Below are 19331 nucleotides of genomic sequence, written 5' to 3' on the forward strand. Positions count from 1 at the left end.
CCTGCACTTGCTTCTGTCCTGTGCCTACATTACGTGATTTTATATATATATATATATATATATATATATATATATATATATATATATATATATTTGTGTGTGTGTGTATGTAATATATAATGTATGTATGTGTGTGTATATGTATATTTCTCCATTTTCATATCAAACCATTTTCTTTTAATTCACCTTTTTCCATAATTTGGCTCCAGATTTTTGCTTTTCGGGTGCTGCTTCTACAAGTAAATCTATTTTTGCCTTTTCTTTGTCATTTCAACTGTGTTTATGAATGATTGGCATTCATCAGTATGTACACACGAGTATAAAGAAAATCTGCATTTCTTGAACTTTTATAAAGCTGCCAGAAATTTTAGTTCGGTTTGGGTTGCGCAAACATTACTAAATTAGTAATTACTAAAGATTAATAAATGCAGCCCGATGCTATTTTTGCACAATACTTGGATGTTTCGCTTACTTTTTCACTATTTACTTTAGCTAACAATCATGCATCTTAACATAACTAACAAGCATCTTAACATGTTTTTACACACACACACGCACACACATGTGCAGATCAGATCAAGTACAACTATTAAGAAAAAACTGTTCCTGTACTGCTTGGTGTGTGTGTGTGTGTGCGTGTGTGTGTGCGTGTGTGTGTGGTTCAACAGCTGATGTAGAACTAGACACTAGACTCTGAGTATTAATACTATGACTAAAATGCATATTAAGTTCAAAATCTAAGTTTAGATTTAGGTTTTAAGTCACATCATGCTGAGACTGTCTAAATGTTTAATTGAATCATTAATTTTAGTCCCTAATAAATAAACAGAACCCCTGTGTCTCTTCTGTAATGTAAATCTTCATCATTATGTATTGATCTTAGCAGCAGGAATTATCTCTAATGTTTATGTTTCAGTCTCTACAATGCTGAAATGGGGAAAAATACATATTTGTTATTGATTTCTTAAACCTTTTACTCACTGGCTGTTGTAGTATCTCAGAAGATAAGATTACTTTCTCTTCTGTGTCATCTAGCACAAGTAGCCATTTCCACACTTGGATTATCTCCCTTGCTCACTTTTTTCTTGTCTTCATTGTTCTACCTCTCTTTCTCCCTTGTTTGCAGACCCTGCTACGTGTCCCATAGTGCCAGGACAGGAGACTGTGATAGAGATCTCTAAGGGCCGCTCTGGACTCGGTCTCAGTATCGTCGGAGGAAAAGACACACAGCTGGTATGGGACACACCTGCACTGTTCTTGCTCACTAAACCAAGTATATGGACCACTTTCACAGTTTAGACCAGCAGTATTCATAGAAGTTCTGTATTTTTGCAGTATTTTGCTTTTAACCTAGTCCTGTATGATCCAGCTAATCAAGGTCTTTATTTTGGCATCCAAAAATTTTAAGAATGGCATAAATAAATAAAATACATTGATATCCATTGCTGGCTTGTTTTAGATGTAAATGAAGACCAGTTTTTTCAGTTCTGACCAGTTGGCTTAGTAGAGCGGGTTGTCCACTAATCGTAGGATTGGCGGTTCGATTCCCAGCCCACGTGACTCCACATGCCGAAGTGTCCTTGGGCAAGACACTGAACCCCAAGTTGCTCCCAATGGCAAGTTAGCGCCTTGCATGGCAGCTCTGCTACCATTGGTGTGTGAGTGTGTGTGTGAATGAGGCACAGTGTAAAGCTCTTTGGAACTGCTAAGGTTAAAAAAGTGCTATATAAGTGCAGATCATTTACCATTACCATTTACCAGGTGAGGACTGTTGGCAGTTTGTGTTCTTCCCTGGCATTTTTTTCTGATCAGTCAGTATGAGAACTAAAATCAGAACATTTTGCTTTGGAATATCCAGAATGAAACATTTTTGGACTTAAAATGCAGGAGTGTACAGGAAACAAAAACATTAGAGATATGACCCTGAAGCACAGTGTATATGACTGCAGTGCATTCAGCACTACTAAGATTCATTTTGAAACAAGAGAATGAAATCTTTTACAGTTGCATTTGGAAATGTTTCTTTTCAAGCAAACACCAATTTGCATTATAAAGCCAAGGTGTAGTCTGAAGCAATGTTTAACAGTAATATCCTACACTGCTTTAGTTCAGCAAGGATGTTTTTAGCATTGGGTGCAGCAGGTAGTGAGTGGTGCCACCTCACAACTCCAGGGTCCGCACTTCAATCCTGAGCTCACGTTATTGTCTGTGTGACGTTTCACATGTTCTCCCCATATCAGTGTGGGTTTCCTCTGGGTTATGTGGTTTCCTCCCACCTCCCAAAAACATGCCGTAGGTTAGATCAGTGACAAGATTGCTGGTGGTTACTGAAGAGGAATTAAGTGAATAACTATAGTGCAGTTATCAGTCGAGCCTTTGTTTTCTGCCTCAGGATGAGCTATCTATGAATTCTGAGAGAAGGCTATATGTTTACACCACAATATGTTTGTCACTGAGCTGCAATCAGTATTCCACTCATTCCCGCTTAGTATGACAGCTGGCCTCACAGAATACCTGCTCTGATCTGACAGAAAATAGCCCCCAGGTATTCAGGTCATCTCATCTGAAAAAGGTGAGAACTGTTTGTGTTTCTCTCTAAGGTTTTGACATTTCTCTAGGAAGCGGACGATTTCTATCTGTGTCTTTGTCTTAATTTATGTCTTTCATATATTGATACGTTTATCCAAACCCTGATCTCAAAATGTTATTGTTTGAATGGTTAGGGTTTTTTTGGACAGATGGTTCAGATTATATAGATGCATAACATATACAGAATGCAGAAAGTTCAAAAAAAAAAAAAAAGGAAATGTTTTCTTAGTTAAAAAAAAGAGGAAATGTTTTGGAATGTTGTTTTGTGATCTAGAAAAACAACAACAAACTGTGTCAAATTAGAGATGGCACTGATTCAATACCCAGTACCGGTATAGGGCTGACACCAGCAAAAAATAAAAATAAAATGCTGCATCAGATATCAGAGAAGAAATATCAGATTGGATATGGAACCAAAATGTATTTTTGGAACTGGAAATGTTTACATATTAAAAAAAAAAGTTTTTCTTGTGTTAGGATTGATTTTATTATATTTATAACATTTTACAATGTAAGGGATTTTTATGTGAAGTAGTTTAACTGTGAAAAGAACATTTTACAGCTATGTAGTTGTTGAAGAAAACAATATCGGATGGGTATCGGTATCTGCTAGTACTCAAGGTTTCAGTATCTGTGGTATCAGAGAAAGTGGTGTCATACCATCTCTAATTCAAACCAATCATGTTCAATATAGTAATAATCAGCCAAAACATAACCACAGAACCTGCATGCTGAGCTGGCTAGCTGTCTTAATTAGTTAGTTAATGAAAAACAAAAAATGTTTATTAGTTAGTATTATAATAGTTTATATTTTGACAGGTTTGGGTGCTGTTAAATAAATCACTGAATGAGAATGTAATGCTTAAATCCGTCATGGGACATGGGAGTCAGTTGTAGTAGTTTCTGTGCCATTTAAAAATGTGTTTATAAGGTTTAAAATGAAAAGTTAAGAGGTATTGGGCAATGACAGGTTAAGACATAAAATCCAACCACAGAGTTGAACATTTGAGGGTTATGAGCCTTGCCCTCTGTCTCTCTCACTCTTTCTCCCTCTCTCTCGTGCTCCCTCTCTTTCTTTCTCTCTCTCTCTCTCTCTCTCTCTATTTACAGGATGCTATAGTGATCCATGAGGTATATGAGGAGGGAGCAGCAGCACGGGACGGCCGACTGTGGGCTGGAGACCAGATACTGGAGGTGAGAGTGCCAAAAAAAAAAAAAACTAAAAAGAGAGATGGTAAGACAGAAAGGCAGAGCCGTATCTCAGATATATTTCATTGTAAGAACACTGCTCCTAAAATAGTAGGGGTGTTCTCACACCTGTATTTTTCATCTGAACCAGATTCTATTATTGTGCCAACCGAGGAACTGCTCTGTGATTCACCTGACCAAGTGGTCTAAAGTTTGCATCGAGTGAGAACATACAAACTATACAGTAATTAAATAAACATTCCTGAGAAGAGTAAAGGAAAAGAAGAGTCACTGAACAGGATTGTGTCTAGGTGAAAGCGAACCTGTAATTATGATCCTCCCAAAACCAACCCTTACTGAGTCCCTTTGGTCTGCAGCAGCCTGAGGAAGTGCTTCCATCTGCAGGATAAAATTAGTACTGCAGGCTGGTTTTAACGCCCAGGAAGTCTGATCTATTAAAGAAAAATGTTTCTGCAAATTGTTGTATAGCTCTGACCTGTCATTAGCTATGATAGCAAATATCACTCTTATTTAACATTTTACCTTGTTAGTTTAAACAAAAACGAACTGTTTTGATGATTTCTATTGTGTCATCTTTAATTCAGTTTATACTCTGTAATACGTAAAAGAGGCCAGCAGGGGGTGCTCACCATGTGGTCTGTGTGGGGCCTAATGCCCCAGTATAGTGACAGGGACTATACTGTAAAAACAGCACCGTCCATAAACCAAGGTCCTGACTCTCTATGGTCATTAAATATCCAAGGACACTTATCATAAAAGAGATCCAGGTGCATGCTACACAATAGTGGTGATTGAGGAGATCCCCCCGATACTATGTAAAGAACTTTGAGTGTCTAGAAAAGCACTATATAAATGTAACTGTAACTAACTGTAACTAAAGACTGAATATTTTGTATTGTCTGAAGGTCTCTTGGTAATGCTCTGTGTCGTATCATGTAGGTGAACAGCGTGGACCTGCGCAGTGTAGCTCACGAGGACGCCATCACAGCTCTGAGACAGACTCCTGCTAAAGTGCGTCTGACGGTTCTGCGGGATGAAGCGCAATACCGTGATGAGGAGAACCTGGACGTGTTCTCTGTGGAACTGCAGAAGAAGAGCGGCCGTGGTCTTGGCCTCAGCATTGTGGGCAAGAGGTAGGTGGCCAATGTTTCAGAGGTTAGCTCCACTCCATGCTTTGGGATTAGTCTATATGATAGAGTTCAGTTTTTGTAAATCACATTTGAGAAATGCTGATGTCATCTCAGAAAGGTCTATGTCCTAGTCCTGAAAACCCCATTAACACATTTTGGTATTCCTCAGTTATAAACCCACAGGATGAAACACAGTGATGAGTCAGTGATATCAGAGCAGCAATAACACAAAAGTGCATAGTATGTAGAGCTGGGAGGTATGACAGTGTGACAATATTGTGATAAATTATGTCAGAATTTACCCCCCCCCCCCCAGATACTGTGTTTATTACAATATATTTTTTATCATTTTGGCTTCATAACAATTCCAAACTCTGAATAGAAACAGCTTATTTGATTTTAAAATTGTCTACTGAATCTTTAAAAATGTAAAATTATAATGTATAATTACATGTTTTTCCATCCTTTCTATTTCTCTTTTTATTTATTTAATTTTTTTTACTTTAAGAAAGCAACTTTGTTTTGTGGAAAGCTTGTTAGGATCATCAAATTCTCTTCAAACATTGTGCTGTGAAATATTTGTCATATTGCCCATTCCTACTGTGATAAAGGAACGGCATTGTTACATTATTTCACCTACTCTCTCCATCTCCTCTCTCATTTCTGCAGGAATGGCACAGGTGTCTTCATCTCTGATGTGGTTAAAGGTGGTGCAGCTGATGTGGATGGCAGGCTCATGCAGGGAGACCAGATCCTGTCTGTGGATGGAGAGGACATGAGACGAGCTTCTCAGGAGACAGTTGCTGCTGTCCTTAAGGTAAGCACAGCCTAAAGTCTTAAGCCCTGCTTACAACACCGCCAGTGATAACGGACCGCAGCCCCGACCGGATTAGAGGAGATTTAGTCAAAGCTGGCTACAAGGCAGTTGCTTAAGCAGCCACAAGGTGTCGACATCGATGTGTGTTTAGTGAGGATTGTCCTATCATTGGTGTCACTGATGTGGAATTCATGTGAAGCCTGCGGATATCAAATCAGGAAATACCGAATGTTCATTATAGAGTATTATTCATTTAATATTATATTTGATGTCATTTATTTAAAATGTTAGTAAATGTTCCTGTATTGATATTTATATTAATGTACTTCTAATGTGATTTGCTCTGTTGATGATGAAGCAGACGTGTGTTCTTGCTAGAGGTGGTGTTTTCCGGTATTTCGAATTCCATACTTGTTACTTGACTTTGGCTCTGCTGGAAGTCAGCTCACTCATAATTAGAGTTCCACTCGGCAGCCCCACACTATCTGTAAATGTGCAGTCAATACAAGCTGGAGATACATCTGGGATAGAGTGGGAGGTATTAGATGAAATATGCTGTTTGTGTGTGTGTGAGAAATAGAGAGGAAGACTGAAAGAGTGACAGACTTGCACTGCTGTAGCACTTCCATTACTGCACGCCCAGCAAAGTCCTGACCATTGATCTACTTCACAGTTTTCATAACTTGTGAGATGGATTAGCTTTTTTTTTTTTAAATAAAGATTGCATGCTGTGATGTGTAAACAGGTTACAGAAGTGTTTCGTAATACTGTAAGGCTTTGGCCTTAACCTGAATGTGACTGAGTGCAGCATTGTTCACATACTTATGAGCATATCTTTTGCGCATCCTCCAGATGTGCAGTCTTCTCCACTGGAGGGCAGTACAGAGCTAAAACACATTTCCGAATGGCACCTTTCCATGTCCATTTGCAAACTGTTAGTGAGAGGAGTGACATACAGGTACAGTTAGATTAGCTTCAAAACTTGACACCATATAATATGTAAGGATTAATCATGGCAGGGTGTGCTTTTAAAAGGAACAGAGCTGTTAGTGTAGAAACTGTAAGCTGTCATTTGAATTACAGCCGGCACTACTGTCAGAACTGCTGACAATAAATAGAAAATTAATCAGCACCTTCTATTCAGATTTGAGAATTCAATCTAGCTTTGGTAAAAGTCCTTAAAAAGAAGCGTAGCTGATATGCTGTGAACTAGAAGAAGATGTGTTGAGTTGGGCTCGGACATAAAAGGTTAATTAAATGTTTTGTAGGGAAAATCATGTCCAAAATGCACTTGAAATGAGTAATATAATTATAGATAGTGTAGAGTAGTAGAAAAGCAGGGGTTTGTTTGACACGGCTACTACTATCGTTACGTCATATTATGGTGTACTGCCCTTACTAGTCATGTTTATATTTGTAGAGTTAATTTCTGACGATGTGCACAAGCAACACACTGGATGAGCATGACGTACACAGAGCAGGCACCTTATGTATGCATTATTAAAATGACGTACAACACCAACTTTTGACTGGACTTTGACTAGACAGCTACTCACTTCAGACACAATTTGTGCTTGAGAGTAGATGACTACAACAGTGCCATGCATACGTGTGTGTGTGTGTGCGTGTGTATGCATTATTGCATGTGAGTGCATCAGTCACATACCATGCACTATGCCCTGATGCAGTGTGCCAGGGGAATGGTGCAGCTAGAGTTGGGCCGACTGAAGGCTGCCTCTTGGATCTCCTCCAGACGCACTTCCCAGGGAAGCCAGGTGTGTAAATCAAGGGTGGGATCCTCACTGCACGCTCCTGACTCTGCATGCCCCCTGTTTGACACACTCCAAACTCTAACCACTAACGCCAAACCAAGCTGTGGCATTGACCACCATTTGGACCCCGCATAATCCACCACGGGACTGTTTTCTGGTACTGAATGTACAGCACTCATCCCTGTCATACAGCACTGTCTGCTTGCGCATGTGTGAACTTGTCTTGGCTTTGTATTCTGTTGTCTGTAAGAATAGGGCCATTCACTTGCATGAGTAACTATGGTACATGTGTAAATGTGATGTGTGTGTGTGTGCATATGTGTAGACTGTTTATGTATAATGTTTTACCTTTGCTAAGCTCATTCCCTGTCCTTCTTCTGTTTCCAGAGTCATGCATGTAATATGACCAATAGCAATGCTGTGTCCCCCATGTCTCCTCCCACTGCCCCACAACCCAGCCAGTTACCCAGCAGCACAAAGAGAACTGGAAACGAGGCCAACAGCAAGAGCTCTGGTACCTGTTTACACTGTAAACTAGACACACTCATCAGCCACTTATAGGAACACCTGTACACTTGCACATCCATGCAATTAACCAATCAGCCAGGCATGTGGCATCAGTGCAATGCATAAAATTATGCAGATTCAGGCCAAGTGTTTCAGTTAATGTTCAATTGAATGGCGAGTCTGTTGGTTCTGTCCTTGTTGATGAGAGAGATCAGAGGAGAATGGCCAAAACTGATTGTAACTCAAATAAACACTCTTTACGATCTTCGTGAGCAGAAAAGCATCTCGGAATGCACAACACGTCGAACCTTGAGACAGATGCGTACAACGGCAGACGATCACATCAGGTTCCTCTCATGTCAGACAAGAACATAAAACTGAGGGTGCAGTGAACACAGGCTTCAACCCTCAAGTTTAGGTGAGCCTGTGCTCAGTGAAGCCTTAGATTCTCGTTCTTGGCTGACATGAGCGGAACTCAGTGGAGTTTTCTGCTGTTGTCGCCCGTCTGTCTCAAGGTGTAATGTGTTCTGAGATGCTTTTCTGAAGTTGTAAACAGTGGTTATCTGAGTTAACTTCCTGTAATTTCAAACATTCCTGTGCATTCTCCTCAGAGCTGCCACTCATTGGATGTTTTTGGTTTTTGCACCATTTTGTTGACGTGTAGCTACATGATTTTGTGCATTGCACTGATGCTACATAATTGGCTGATTGGATAATCACGTGAAAGAGCAGAGGTACAAGTGTTACTGTTAAAGTGGCTGCATACACTAAACTATCTACACTACAGTATTTCAGTTAACCAATATGTGCGATGGTCTGGGAAACCCTGTCATATTATTGTGGCTAAATTCTGGCAAACAGCCAAACATGAGGGAAAATCAGGTTTTGACCTCAATTGTATTTTTCTGTCTCTAACGAACTTTGACACTTTGTGTACCTTTAAGTAAACACAAATATGCAGTATTTTCCCTGAATGATGTAGAAACATGTATTTAAACGTATTTCAGCAGTGATCATCATTTGGTAGATGAGGAACTGGTTTAACAAACACGGCTATACAAACACATAATCTGTAAATGATACTGTAAATACCAACTGTGTAAATGGTCTGCACTTATATAGCGCTTTTATCCAAAGCGCTTTACATTCACTCATTCACACACACACACTCACCAATGGTAGCAGAGCTGCAATGCAAGGTGCTAACTTGCCATCGGGAGCAACTTGGGGTTCAGTGTCTTGCCCAAGGACACTTCAGCATGTGGAGTCATGTGGGCCGGGAATCGAACCGCAAACCCTACGATTAGTGGACAACCCGCTCAACCACCTGAGCCACATGATCAATGAAGCACACCATTTCTGACACTGTAGAGATGGTAGCAGTCAAAGCTGTAATGTTTGGATGCTAATCCTAAAAAAGGAAGTTCAGCCAACAGAACAAAATGTCCTGAATTAACCAGCGCTTATTCCAACAGTGATGTAACAGTGAGCAGAGATCAGTCGAGTGAAGAGACAAGGATGACTTATTTCCCGTCGTAAACTTGCGTATAATCTTTGATGAATTGAGTGGTCATATTTATTATTTTATATAATATTTATTACACGTTATATGAAATACAAATTAAATCAGGATATAGCAGGTGTTATATCATTGTAGTAGTGTTTTTCAGCACAGTCAGAATTTGTAAATGCATTTTCCTCGTAGAGGTAACTTGAATGTAAAATGCTTAACTTTACTCGTGATTGAGATGTATGCAAAAGAGAAAGTGTAAAAGTGTCACCATGTGAAGGGATTTTCCAGGCCACTACACATACAAAACAATGGCATCCTGGTAGTTTTGAAATGATGATTGGGTTATTGTAAGTGTTCTTGTAAAGGGTTCTGGTGGTTTAACAGGTAACCCGTGACTCATTCTAGACTTACTTGTTTGTTTTCATTGGGTTTCTGGTGGTTTTTAATGATCTTATGGTGATTAAGCAGACCTATAAGAATGCTGTGATCTTCACATTTCTTGCACTACAGATGCCAAGTCAGGAAACCAGAACGCACTGATCTATAGTATTCATTGTCATCTGGCAAATGTTTTCTTAAGATACAGTTGTCTCATTTTACTTAGCACATAGAAGATATTGACTCATAAGTTATTCAGATTTGTACTGAGTTTATTTTGTGTGTTTTTTGTGTCATTTCAGTAGTTGAAACAGGCCTACGCACAGTGGAAATCACTCGTGTAAGAACCCAACCATTCCTTCTAAAACTTCACCAGCTGAGTGATTTTGAAAGCTTCTCCTGTGAGTGAGGCTTCATGAGGTGTGTGTGTGTGTGTTTCCCCACAGGGCCCAACTGATGCATTGGGGATCAGTATAGCTGGTGGAAAGGGCAGTCCACTGGGAGACATCCCCATCTTCATCGCCATGATCCAGGCTAACGGTGTAGCTGCCAGGACCCACCGCCTCAAGGTTACAACACATAAACCCCCCTCCCATTCACCTTTCACCCCTGTCCTTTTAGCTCTCTGTCTCTGTGTACAGACAGAAGAAGTGTTATTGATTTAGCTTTGTGTAGCGGAAAAGGTGAACTCCACTGCTCTGAATCGCATCGGACAGGAATTGATGAATCGAATGCATGGGTTTGTGTTCCTCATAATTATATCTTTGTTGTGTGTTTTCTCTCTCTCTCTCCCTCGCTCTCTCTCTCTCTGTGTAGGTGGGCGACCGTATTGTGAGCATTAACTCTCGTTCTCTGGAGGGTCTGTCTCACGGGGAGGTGGTCACCATGCTGAAAAATGCCTATGGCAACATTGCTTTACAGGTATATGCCTGATCCCCGAAGCTCACGCTTGTAGGATGTTACCTGCATGTGAGAGATGGCAAATTTACATTAGCTGTGAAAGATTTTATATCATTTCAGTTAAAGTTCACCTGAGAGGATCTGTTGTCACTCAGATGACGGTGGGTTCCCTTTTGAGTCTGGTTCTTCTCAAGGTTTCTTCTTCATGTCGTTTTGGGGAGTTTTTCCTTGCCACCGTCGCCTCTGGCTTGCTCATTAGGAATAAATGCATACATTTAAAATTTATATCCCAAATATATACAGAACTGTGCAAAAGTTTTAGGCACCCTATTTTTTTTTGTACAAACTTTGCTGTAGATTTTTTATTTTGCGACTTCTACATTATCAAGTCAGTACAAAAACATTTTAGATTCCCAAACATAATTTTCTAACACGAAATTAAAAGAAAGCACAAAAGAAAAATGTTTGTATGTCATTAAAGCAGGAGCATATTACATAGACACTTTTCAGACAAAAAACACAATGAAGGCTGCTGGGTGTTGCAGCAAAAATAAGAAGCAAGCATGACAGTCAAAGTCTCCAGAAGAACCGTGATTGGTTCTGCAAGATGCTCAATAAAACTTACAGCTCATTTCCTTATAAAACTGCACTAATTGTACTGGAGACTAGTATTTTATTTTTATTTTTTTGTCACACCAAATATTGACTTTGTTTCATTTTCTACGGTTTACTGCTCTTTACGGTATATATATATTTTTTTAATGTAGAAACATTTAATTTTATTATTTTTGAAGGCATCTTTGCTCTACAGCATTTCTTTGCATTTGCCTAAAACTTTTGCACAGTACAGTATATTTCTGTAAAGCTGCTTTGGGACAATGTCCATTGTTAAAAGCGTTATACAAATAAAATTGAACTGAATTGAATTGCATTTAGACAGTCTGTTCAGCATTATGTTGCATTTTAGATATCTGTACAAAAAAAAAAAAATATTATTAGTAAATAATATAGTAAACCTATTAGTACAGCACACATTTTTTGAGAGTATTTGCAACTGAGGCTATGGATGTTTTATTGGTGAATGTACAGCATAAAGTACCTTTAGCAAAAAAAAAAAACCTAGTTGCAAAAGTTTTTCTGTGCACGACATGGAGAATGACTGCCGCGTTGTGCCAAATTGCCATGACAGCAGTCACAATTACACACCAGTGCAGATCTGTCAAGTGTAAATTAGTGTACCTCTTCCACACATTAAAACAGACTGGCAGTAAATCTCAAATGGAGATGAAGAGTTGGTGAGGAAACAATTGGTTTGGAGTGATTTATATGGGCCTTTTACGAGAACATTAAGAACGTTAACTCTTTTTACACTGCTGCTCGATTGGTTTGTGGCACAGCACCTTTTATTTGTTTTTGGTGTGCATTTCTTTCTCTTTCTGATTTATTACAATTTACTCATCTTTTTTGGACACCTCTGTTTTCAAAGATTGAAAGACATAGATGTAAGGTTTCGTATTTGGCATCCGCATCAAATTATTTACTGTTAACAAATGATTTAAGTGGATTTCCCCCCCCTTTTCTGGAACCATAAACAAGAGCTCTTAATGCTTGTAAGAAAAATACACGGAATAACATGAAGTAGAGACTGAGGCTGATTTCTTTCTAGACCAGACTGTAGGTACACACAGCCATGTCAAGTGATCACACTTGGGGAACTGTTCCCTAGATTTTGTGTGCATTAGTGGTAATTTATTGCAACCTGCATCACTGGCACTTCCATAACATGTCCTCAGCCGTGATCGAGAAGGTGCACGTGAAATGCACTAGTGCGTGAGTAAACATGAATGTCATGGACCATGGATTTTTTTTTTTTCCAAAATGCCTTTGGAAAAACTATAAATAAATGGACTAAGCAAACATTGTCCAATACAAATCACATAAAGGGCCAAAAAATGCAGTCACAAATGGTGCTGTTTGTCTGTCTTTCAGTGAAGGTGCTCGTGTGTAAGCGTTATAGTTTTATGTCTATGCTCCTGCCCCATGCAAAAAAACCTCAACCACAATGGCTTCATAATAGTATCCGGAGTTACTGATGGGTAGTAGAATTTTTTCTACCTCTCTTATTTAATATTGTGACCAGCCATAGTCTCTGCTAAGAGCATTACAGTAACTTTAAATTTAATGTCAAAAAAGTCTTTCAGAAGTGATCATTAAATTACATTTTCATAAACGTTATGTACGTCATGTATACTGTAACATTCACCAGTTATTATGATGTGAAATATAGTCTTTTTATCTCTGTAGCAGTGTGTTTGTGTGATGGGATTTGAGGAAGAAACATTTAAAGGATGTATTCTCCATGTACTGCAGCATGACTGTAGAGCGCTGCGGCTCGAACCCAAATCTCTGAATTTCCTTTATGCGCTTTGCATTGAAATGATTCTTTAGCTTGATTGCTCATGCATAATGCTGCTTTCACATTTGATATAGCATTTAATTCAAGTCTACTTTTTTTTTTTTTGTATCTAGTCATGCTGTTTTTCAGTCTACTGTAAATTTTGTGTCCGTTCTATCACCCACCTGTATGTCCTGAAGCTTTTTCTGTCTGTGAGTCTGAGGCACTGCTTGGTCTATTCATGCATGATTGTATGAAAAAGTGTGAATGATAGAGGAAGTGTGTGTAGGTACATGCATGTGGGAAAGAGGAAGGTTGTGTATGTAATTGTGTATAGGTGAACATATAGAATTGTGTTTGTGTGCTGATCGCTGACTGTATATGTTTGTGCTATACAGTACTGTGTGTGTGTGTGTGTGTGTGTGTGTGTGTGTGTGTGTGTGTGTGTGGATTTATTGTAGTATGTGAGGGTTGGTGCTGTGTCACTGTGCTGTTATCAGCTCTCAGCAGCTGTGCGGCAGTTGAGCACGGGTTGCCAGATAATCCCAAGCCTTTATGCAAATGCACCGTTATCTGCCGCGCTCCAGGAGGAATGCAGCGAGCTTTCAAACAGGGGGAGCCCTGCCTGCATGCTGCTGATTACACCAGCTAGGAGACCAATTACTGTTTACTCCTCTCTCTCTCTCTCGCTCTCTCTCTCTCTCTCTCTCTCTCTCTCTCTCTCTCTCTCGCTCTCCCCCCCCCCTTCTCTCCCTCTCTCACTTTTTACCACGTCCATTCCTGCTCATTTATGTGCATGTCCTCTCATCTCTTTCTCTCAATAGCAGGTACATGTGGAATTAGCCCAGTTTTTCCCATGTGTCAAATGCCACATGACATCTCAATATTTACTGTGATTATTTGATTATTTTTACATTGTTTTGTCTCGTAGAGGTATGCAGTCATTTTCACAGAGACCGTGTAGTAACTGGATATGATTTCTCTGGATGTTCTTTAAAAAATTTCCACAATTTCTCTCTCTCTCTCTCTCTCTCTCTCTCTCTGTGAGATAAATGAAAGTGATGGCAAGGGAATGTTTCCGCACTTTTTCTCACAAACTGGCCAAGTCATTCTTTAATTAGCTTTTGTTTGTTGTTGTGTGTTCTAGTTTTAATTGCCTCGACGTTAATTAAATATGGAAATGAGAGTTTTTCGGCGCGCTGCCGCTGTCATTGCAGTCATCGGGTTTAATTGATGTGTGGGCAAAATAAAGCAATGAAATGCCACAAAAAGGGGGGAAAATCCTTTATTAAAGCAGCAGAATGGAGATGGGGGGCTGATGAGTAGTAGGAAGTGTTTGTCAGAGGATCGATGTCTTTGAAGCAGCGCCTGTCTGTAGAACAATCGTATGCGTGGCACCCAGGACAGGAGGGATTAAAGGGGTGCATTTCAATGCCCAACACACAACACATTAACAAATGCACGTTATCACATGCATACAGTCATCTTTATGGCACACATGCCTTCAGACTCACTGATATGAGTTTTGATGCCAGAGCAGCTTTTGCTGTATTTTAGCAGGATACTTTTGTGTGTGTGTGTGTGTGTGTGTGTGTGTGTGTGTGTGTGTGTGTTTGTTTGTTTGTTTGTTTTGACGGTGGTTGAATATACAGCTATGTGTGTGTTTTCAAGGCACATATCTCTCAGGATGTTTGATGATTTTCTGTGTGTCTCTCTGACAGGTGATAGCAGATACTAACATCAGCGCCATCGCCAGTCAGGTGGAGAGCATGTCCTCAAGCTCCACCCTGAGCACCAACCCTGAGACCCCGATTACAGAGCCAGAGTGAGTTCTGAGACTCTCCGCCAGTCACACTCCTCTGTTTACTGGGAAAACCCACTCATCAAGTACTACATACTTGCCTTCCACCACTTGAGTGAAGACTTTATTCGTATTACATAAGCAGTAAAATGCAAATATGCTAAAATGCATTTGTGACTTATTGTGCAAAACAATATATATTTTTTCTTATCCATCAGTAGTAGTGTTGAAGTTGTGGATCTGATTTGTCAGAAGGTGTTGATGAATTTTCCATCATTGCATGATTCTGGTTGTCATTCAAATGATCCACCGAAGGAACATCTTTTAAAGAGTTTGAGCGTTTCAGTTTCTCATTAACATGGTATTTTTTGTCTGATTAACTTCAAGTAGGAATAAACAAGTAGAACTTGATGCCAGCAGACTCCCACACCACCAAGTGTAGTCTTTCTTGTTACTAATTTGTATCCCTTAACAGCTCTTCTGCTGTTTTTCCCCCATCCAGCAAACTTTTCGGCTCGCCACAGTTGTAAAGAGTGTTTATTGTGTTATCGTAGCCTTCCTGTCAGCTCGAACCAATCTGGCCATTCTCCTTTGACCTCGCTCATGAACAAGGTGTTTCCAAACTCTAGAGACTGTTGTGCGTGAAAATCCCCATAGATCATCCGTTTCTGAAACACTCAAACCAACAACCATGCCATAATCAAAGTCAATGAGATCACACTTTTCCCCATTTTGATGTTTGATATAAACATTAATTGAAGCTCTTTACCCGTATCTGCCTAATTGAATTCACTGTGCTGCTGCCACATGATTTGTTGATTGGATAACTGCATGAATGAGCAGGGAATCCTTTTAAAGTGGCCAGTGAGTGTATATGTTGCATATGTATAATCGTATATCCTGAAATATAAAAAAAATCTTTGTGTTTTGTGACAGAACACCCAAGCCAAAGAGCATCACTCTGGAGAAGGGCTCTGAAGGGCTAGGCTTTAGCATCGTCGGTGGCTTCGGGAGTCCGCATGGAGACCTGCCCATCTACGTCAAAACTGTCTTCAGCAAGGTACAAACATTGTACACTGTCCTAACACGCACACATGAATCTACATATTCATTCTATCTATATCTATCCATCTATCTATCGATATATATTATGTCTCACCATCTGATGGCACATGTTGTGTGTAAATAAGAGATGGAAGACTGGATCATCTTTTTTGTTTTTGAATTACACATATGACATACTAATATTGTCATATTAGTTTTACATCATCGCTCTTAAGTTCACATGACTCTCAATATCATCTATAGAGCATAAATATCATTTTAAAAAATTTTATGAAACAAATTGACCAAAAAAAAGATAAATAACTGGAAATAATGTTTTATTTCCAATTTTGGTCAAGCTAAAATGTGCTATTACTAGAACAAGAGGGATAAAAGAGAAGTGTGTGCTTTGTTCTGGTTGTACTACAACCACCAACAACCAGCAGGGGGCACACACGAGTCAGACATCACATCCCTGCTGATGTCAGGTTCAGCATCAGAATCACTTTACTCACCAATGCTGATCATGTTCTGTAAGTTTCTTTGAGGAAAAAAATAACTCTGAACAGCTCTTTGCTTTGTTCCTCTGTAAGACCCATTAAAGGTTTTGTGTATTTGTCATTAACAGAGAGGATTCCAAATAAAATCCCTTTAGGAAGAAAACAATTGTTGAGGAACTCTCTTTTTGCCATGTTGCATGTGGTTTTTAATGAGCTCTATGTGTTTGATGCCTTTTGAAATCTAGCTACAGAACTTTAACACTGGAACATGAGCAATTTTTGTTAATTCTTTCATATGTAGAGTGTTGTTACTATTGGTATGTGGGAGGAAAACTATTCAAAACATATTTCAGTATACTCTCACTGAACACTTTACTAGGAACAGTGTACTAATACTGGGTAAGGGCCTCCCTTTCCTCTCAAAACAGCTTCAGGTCTTCGTGGCATGGATTCCACAAGATGTTAGAAACATTCCTTTGAGATTCTGGTTTATGTTGACGCGTTTGCATCACGCAATTCCTGCAGATTTTTCAGGTGCACTTTTCATGATGCAAATCTCCCATTCAACCACATCCCAAAGGTGTTGTATTAGATTCAGATCCGGTGACTGGGGAGGTCACTGAAGAACATTGAACTCATTGTCATGTTCATGAAACCAGTTTGAGACGACAATTGCTTTGTGACATGGTGCATTATCATGCTGGACGTAGCCATTAGAAGATGGGTAAATTGTAGCCATGAGGGGATGCACATGGTCAGCAGCAATACTTAAACAGGCTGTGCCATTCAAACGATGATTGATTGGTATTAACGAGCCCAAAGTACCAAGAAAACATTCCGCACAGCATTACACCACCTCCAACAGCCTGAACTGTTGATACAAGGCAGGTTGGGTCCATGGATTCCCACTGCAGTCTCAGCTTTCTGTTTTTGGCTGACAGAAGTGGAACTAGACATGGTCTTCTGCTGTTGTAGCCCATCTGCCTCAAGGTTTGGAGTATTGTGTGTTCTGAAATGCTTTTCTGCTCACCATAATTGTACAGAGTGGGTATCTGAGTTACTGTAGCCTTTCTGTCCGCTCAAACCAGTCTGGAGATTCTCCATTGATCTCCCTCATCAACAAGGCATTTCTGTCTGCAGAACTGACACTCACTGGGTATTTTTTCCTTTATTGAAGCATTCTGAGTAAACTCTAGAGACTGTTCTGTGGGAAATTCCCAGGAGATCAGCAGTGAGAAATACTCAAACCAGCACCAACAATCATGCCATGGTCAAAATCCCTGAGATCACATTTCCCCCCATTCTGCTGGCCTGTATCTGCATGATTTAATGCATTGCACTGCTACCACACGATTGGCTGTTTAGATAATTACATGAATGAGTAGGTGAACAGGTGTTCCTAATAAAGTGTTCAGTGAGTGTAAGTTTTTTTCAGAATATACATACTGCATATGTGTTTTGGCTGTGCAGGACACACAATCTAAGACTAATAATAAATGGATTAAAAACATGCTATGATATAACAAACATATAATTGTTGACATGGTGATGTTTTCTGTAATAGATGTTTATTTAACATTTATGGGAGGAGTCTCCAGTGTCAACACTTTATAACAGTCAGAGGTAAAGTTTTCCACCATGGGAAAGTCTAAAGTATGGAGGACTTCTTGGCACTAAAACATAAATGCTAACAGGAACTAACTTGTTTCACAGACATTCTACCACATTAAATGCAACCAGAAGTAGATAAACTACAACCCCAATTCCGAAAAAGTTGGAACAGTATGGAAAATGCTAATAAAAACAAAGAGGAGTGATTTGTAAATGTACTTTGACTTGTATTTAAACAATAAAAGTATAAAGACATGGTATTTGATGTTTTACCTAATCAACTGCATAGTTTATTGAAAATAAACATTTATTTTGAAATTGATGTATGCAACACGTTCCAATAAAGTTGGGACGGGGCAATTTGGACTAATAGCGATGTGACAAGTTGAAATAAGAAGGTGATGTGAAACAGGTGATGTAATCGTCTAATCATAGTATATAAGGAGTGTCCAGAAAAGGCCTAGTCCTTCAAGAGCAAGGATGGGTCGAGACTCGCCAATCTGCCAATAGATGCTTCAGCGAATAATCCAACACTTTGAGAACAATATTCCCCAAAGGTAAATCTGTAGGATTTTGGGCATTTCACCTTCTACACTGCACAATATAATTAAAAGATTCAAGGAATCCGGTCAAATCTCGGTGCGTAAAGGGCGAGGCAGAAAACCACTTCTGAATGCCCATGATCTCCGATCCCTCAGACGTCACTGTCTTAAAAACCGTCATGAGTCTGTAATGGATATCCTGACATGGGCTCGGGAATACTTTGGTAAACCTTTGTCAATCAACACCATTCGCCGCTGCATCCACAGATACAGGTTAAGGCTTTACTATGCAAAGCAGAAGATATACATCAACACTCTCCAGAAGTGCCACCGACTTCTCTGGACTCGGTCTCATCTGAGATGTGCAGTAGCACAGTGGAATCGTGTTTTGTGGTCCAACGAGTCAACATTTCAAATAGTTTCTGGACAAAACAGCCGTTGTGCCAAAGAGGAATAGGACCATCCAAGCTGTTATCAGCGTCAGGTCCAAAAGCCAGCATTTGTCATGATATGGGGGTGTGTCAGTGCACCAGCCCTCAGGTCACCATTAATGCAGAAAGATATGTACACATTTTGGAGCAACATATGCTGCCATCCAGAGCAGGACAACGCCAAATCACACT

General features: G+C 39.6%; 1 protein-coding gene across 3 annotated transcripts in view; it reads left to right on the forward strand.

Moving 5' to 3' along the window:
- Positions 1-19331, forward strand: part of patj (PATJ crumbs cell polarity complex component) — a 163792-nt gene that overhangs the window by 139559 nt on the left and 4902 nt on the right. For all 3 annotated transcript variants that reach the window (XM_053635119.1, XM_053635120.1, XM_053635118.1), the window contains 11 exons: positions 1127-1233; positions 3700-3783; positions 4738-4931; positions 5598-5745; positions 7434-7520; positions 7905-8031; positions 10218-10255; positions 10362-10484; positions 10732-10836; positions 14932-15035; positions 15948-16071. In XM_053635119.1, the coding sequence (XP_053491094.1) occupies positions 1127-1233; positions 3700-3783; positions 4738-4931; positions 5598-5745; positions 7434-7520; positions 7905-8031; positions 10218-10255; positions 10362-10484; positions 10732-10836; positions 14932-15035; positions 15948-16071 (1241 nt within the window). The remainder of the gene's footprint in view (positions 1-1126; positions 1234-3699; positions 3784-4737; positions 4932-5597; positions 5746-7433; positions 7521-7904; positions 8032-10217; positions 10256-10361; positions 10485-10731; positions 10837-14931; positions 15036-15947; positions 16072-19331) is intronic.

The sequence above is a fragment of the Ictalurus furcatus genome, chromosome 10 (genome assembly GCF_023375685.1).
Source record: "Ictalurus furcatus strain D&B chromosome 10, Billie_1.0, whole genome shotgun sequence".
Taxonomy (NCBI): Eukaryota; Metazoa; Chordata; class Actinopteri; order Siluriformes; family Ictaluridae; genus Ictalurus; species Ictalurus furcatus.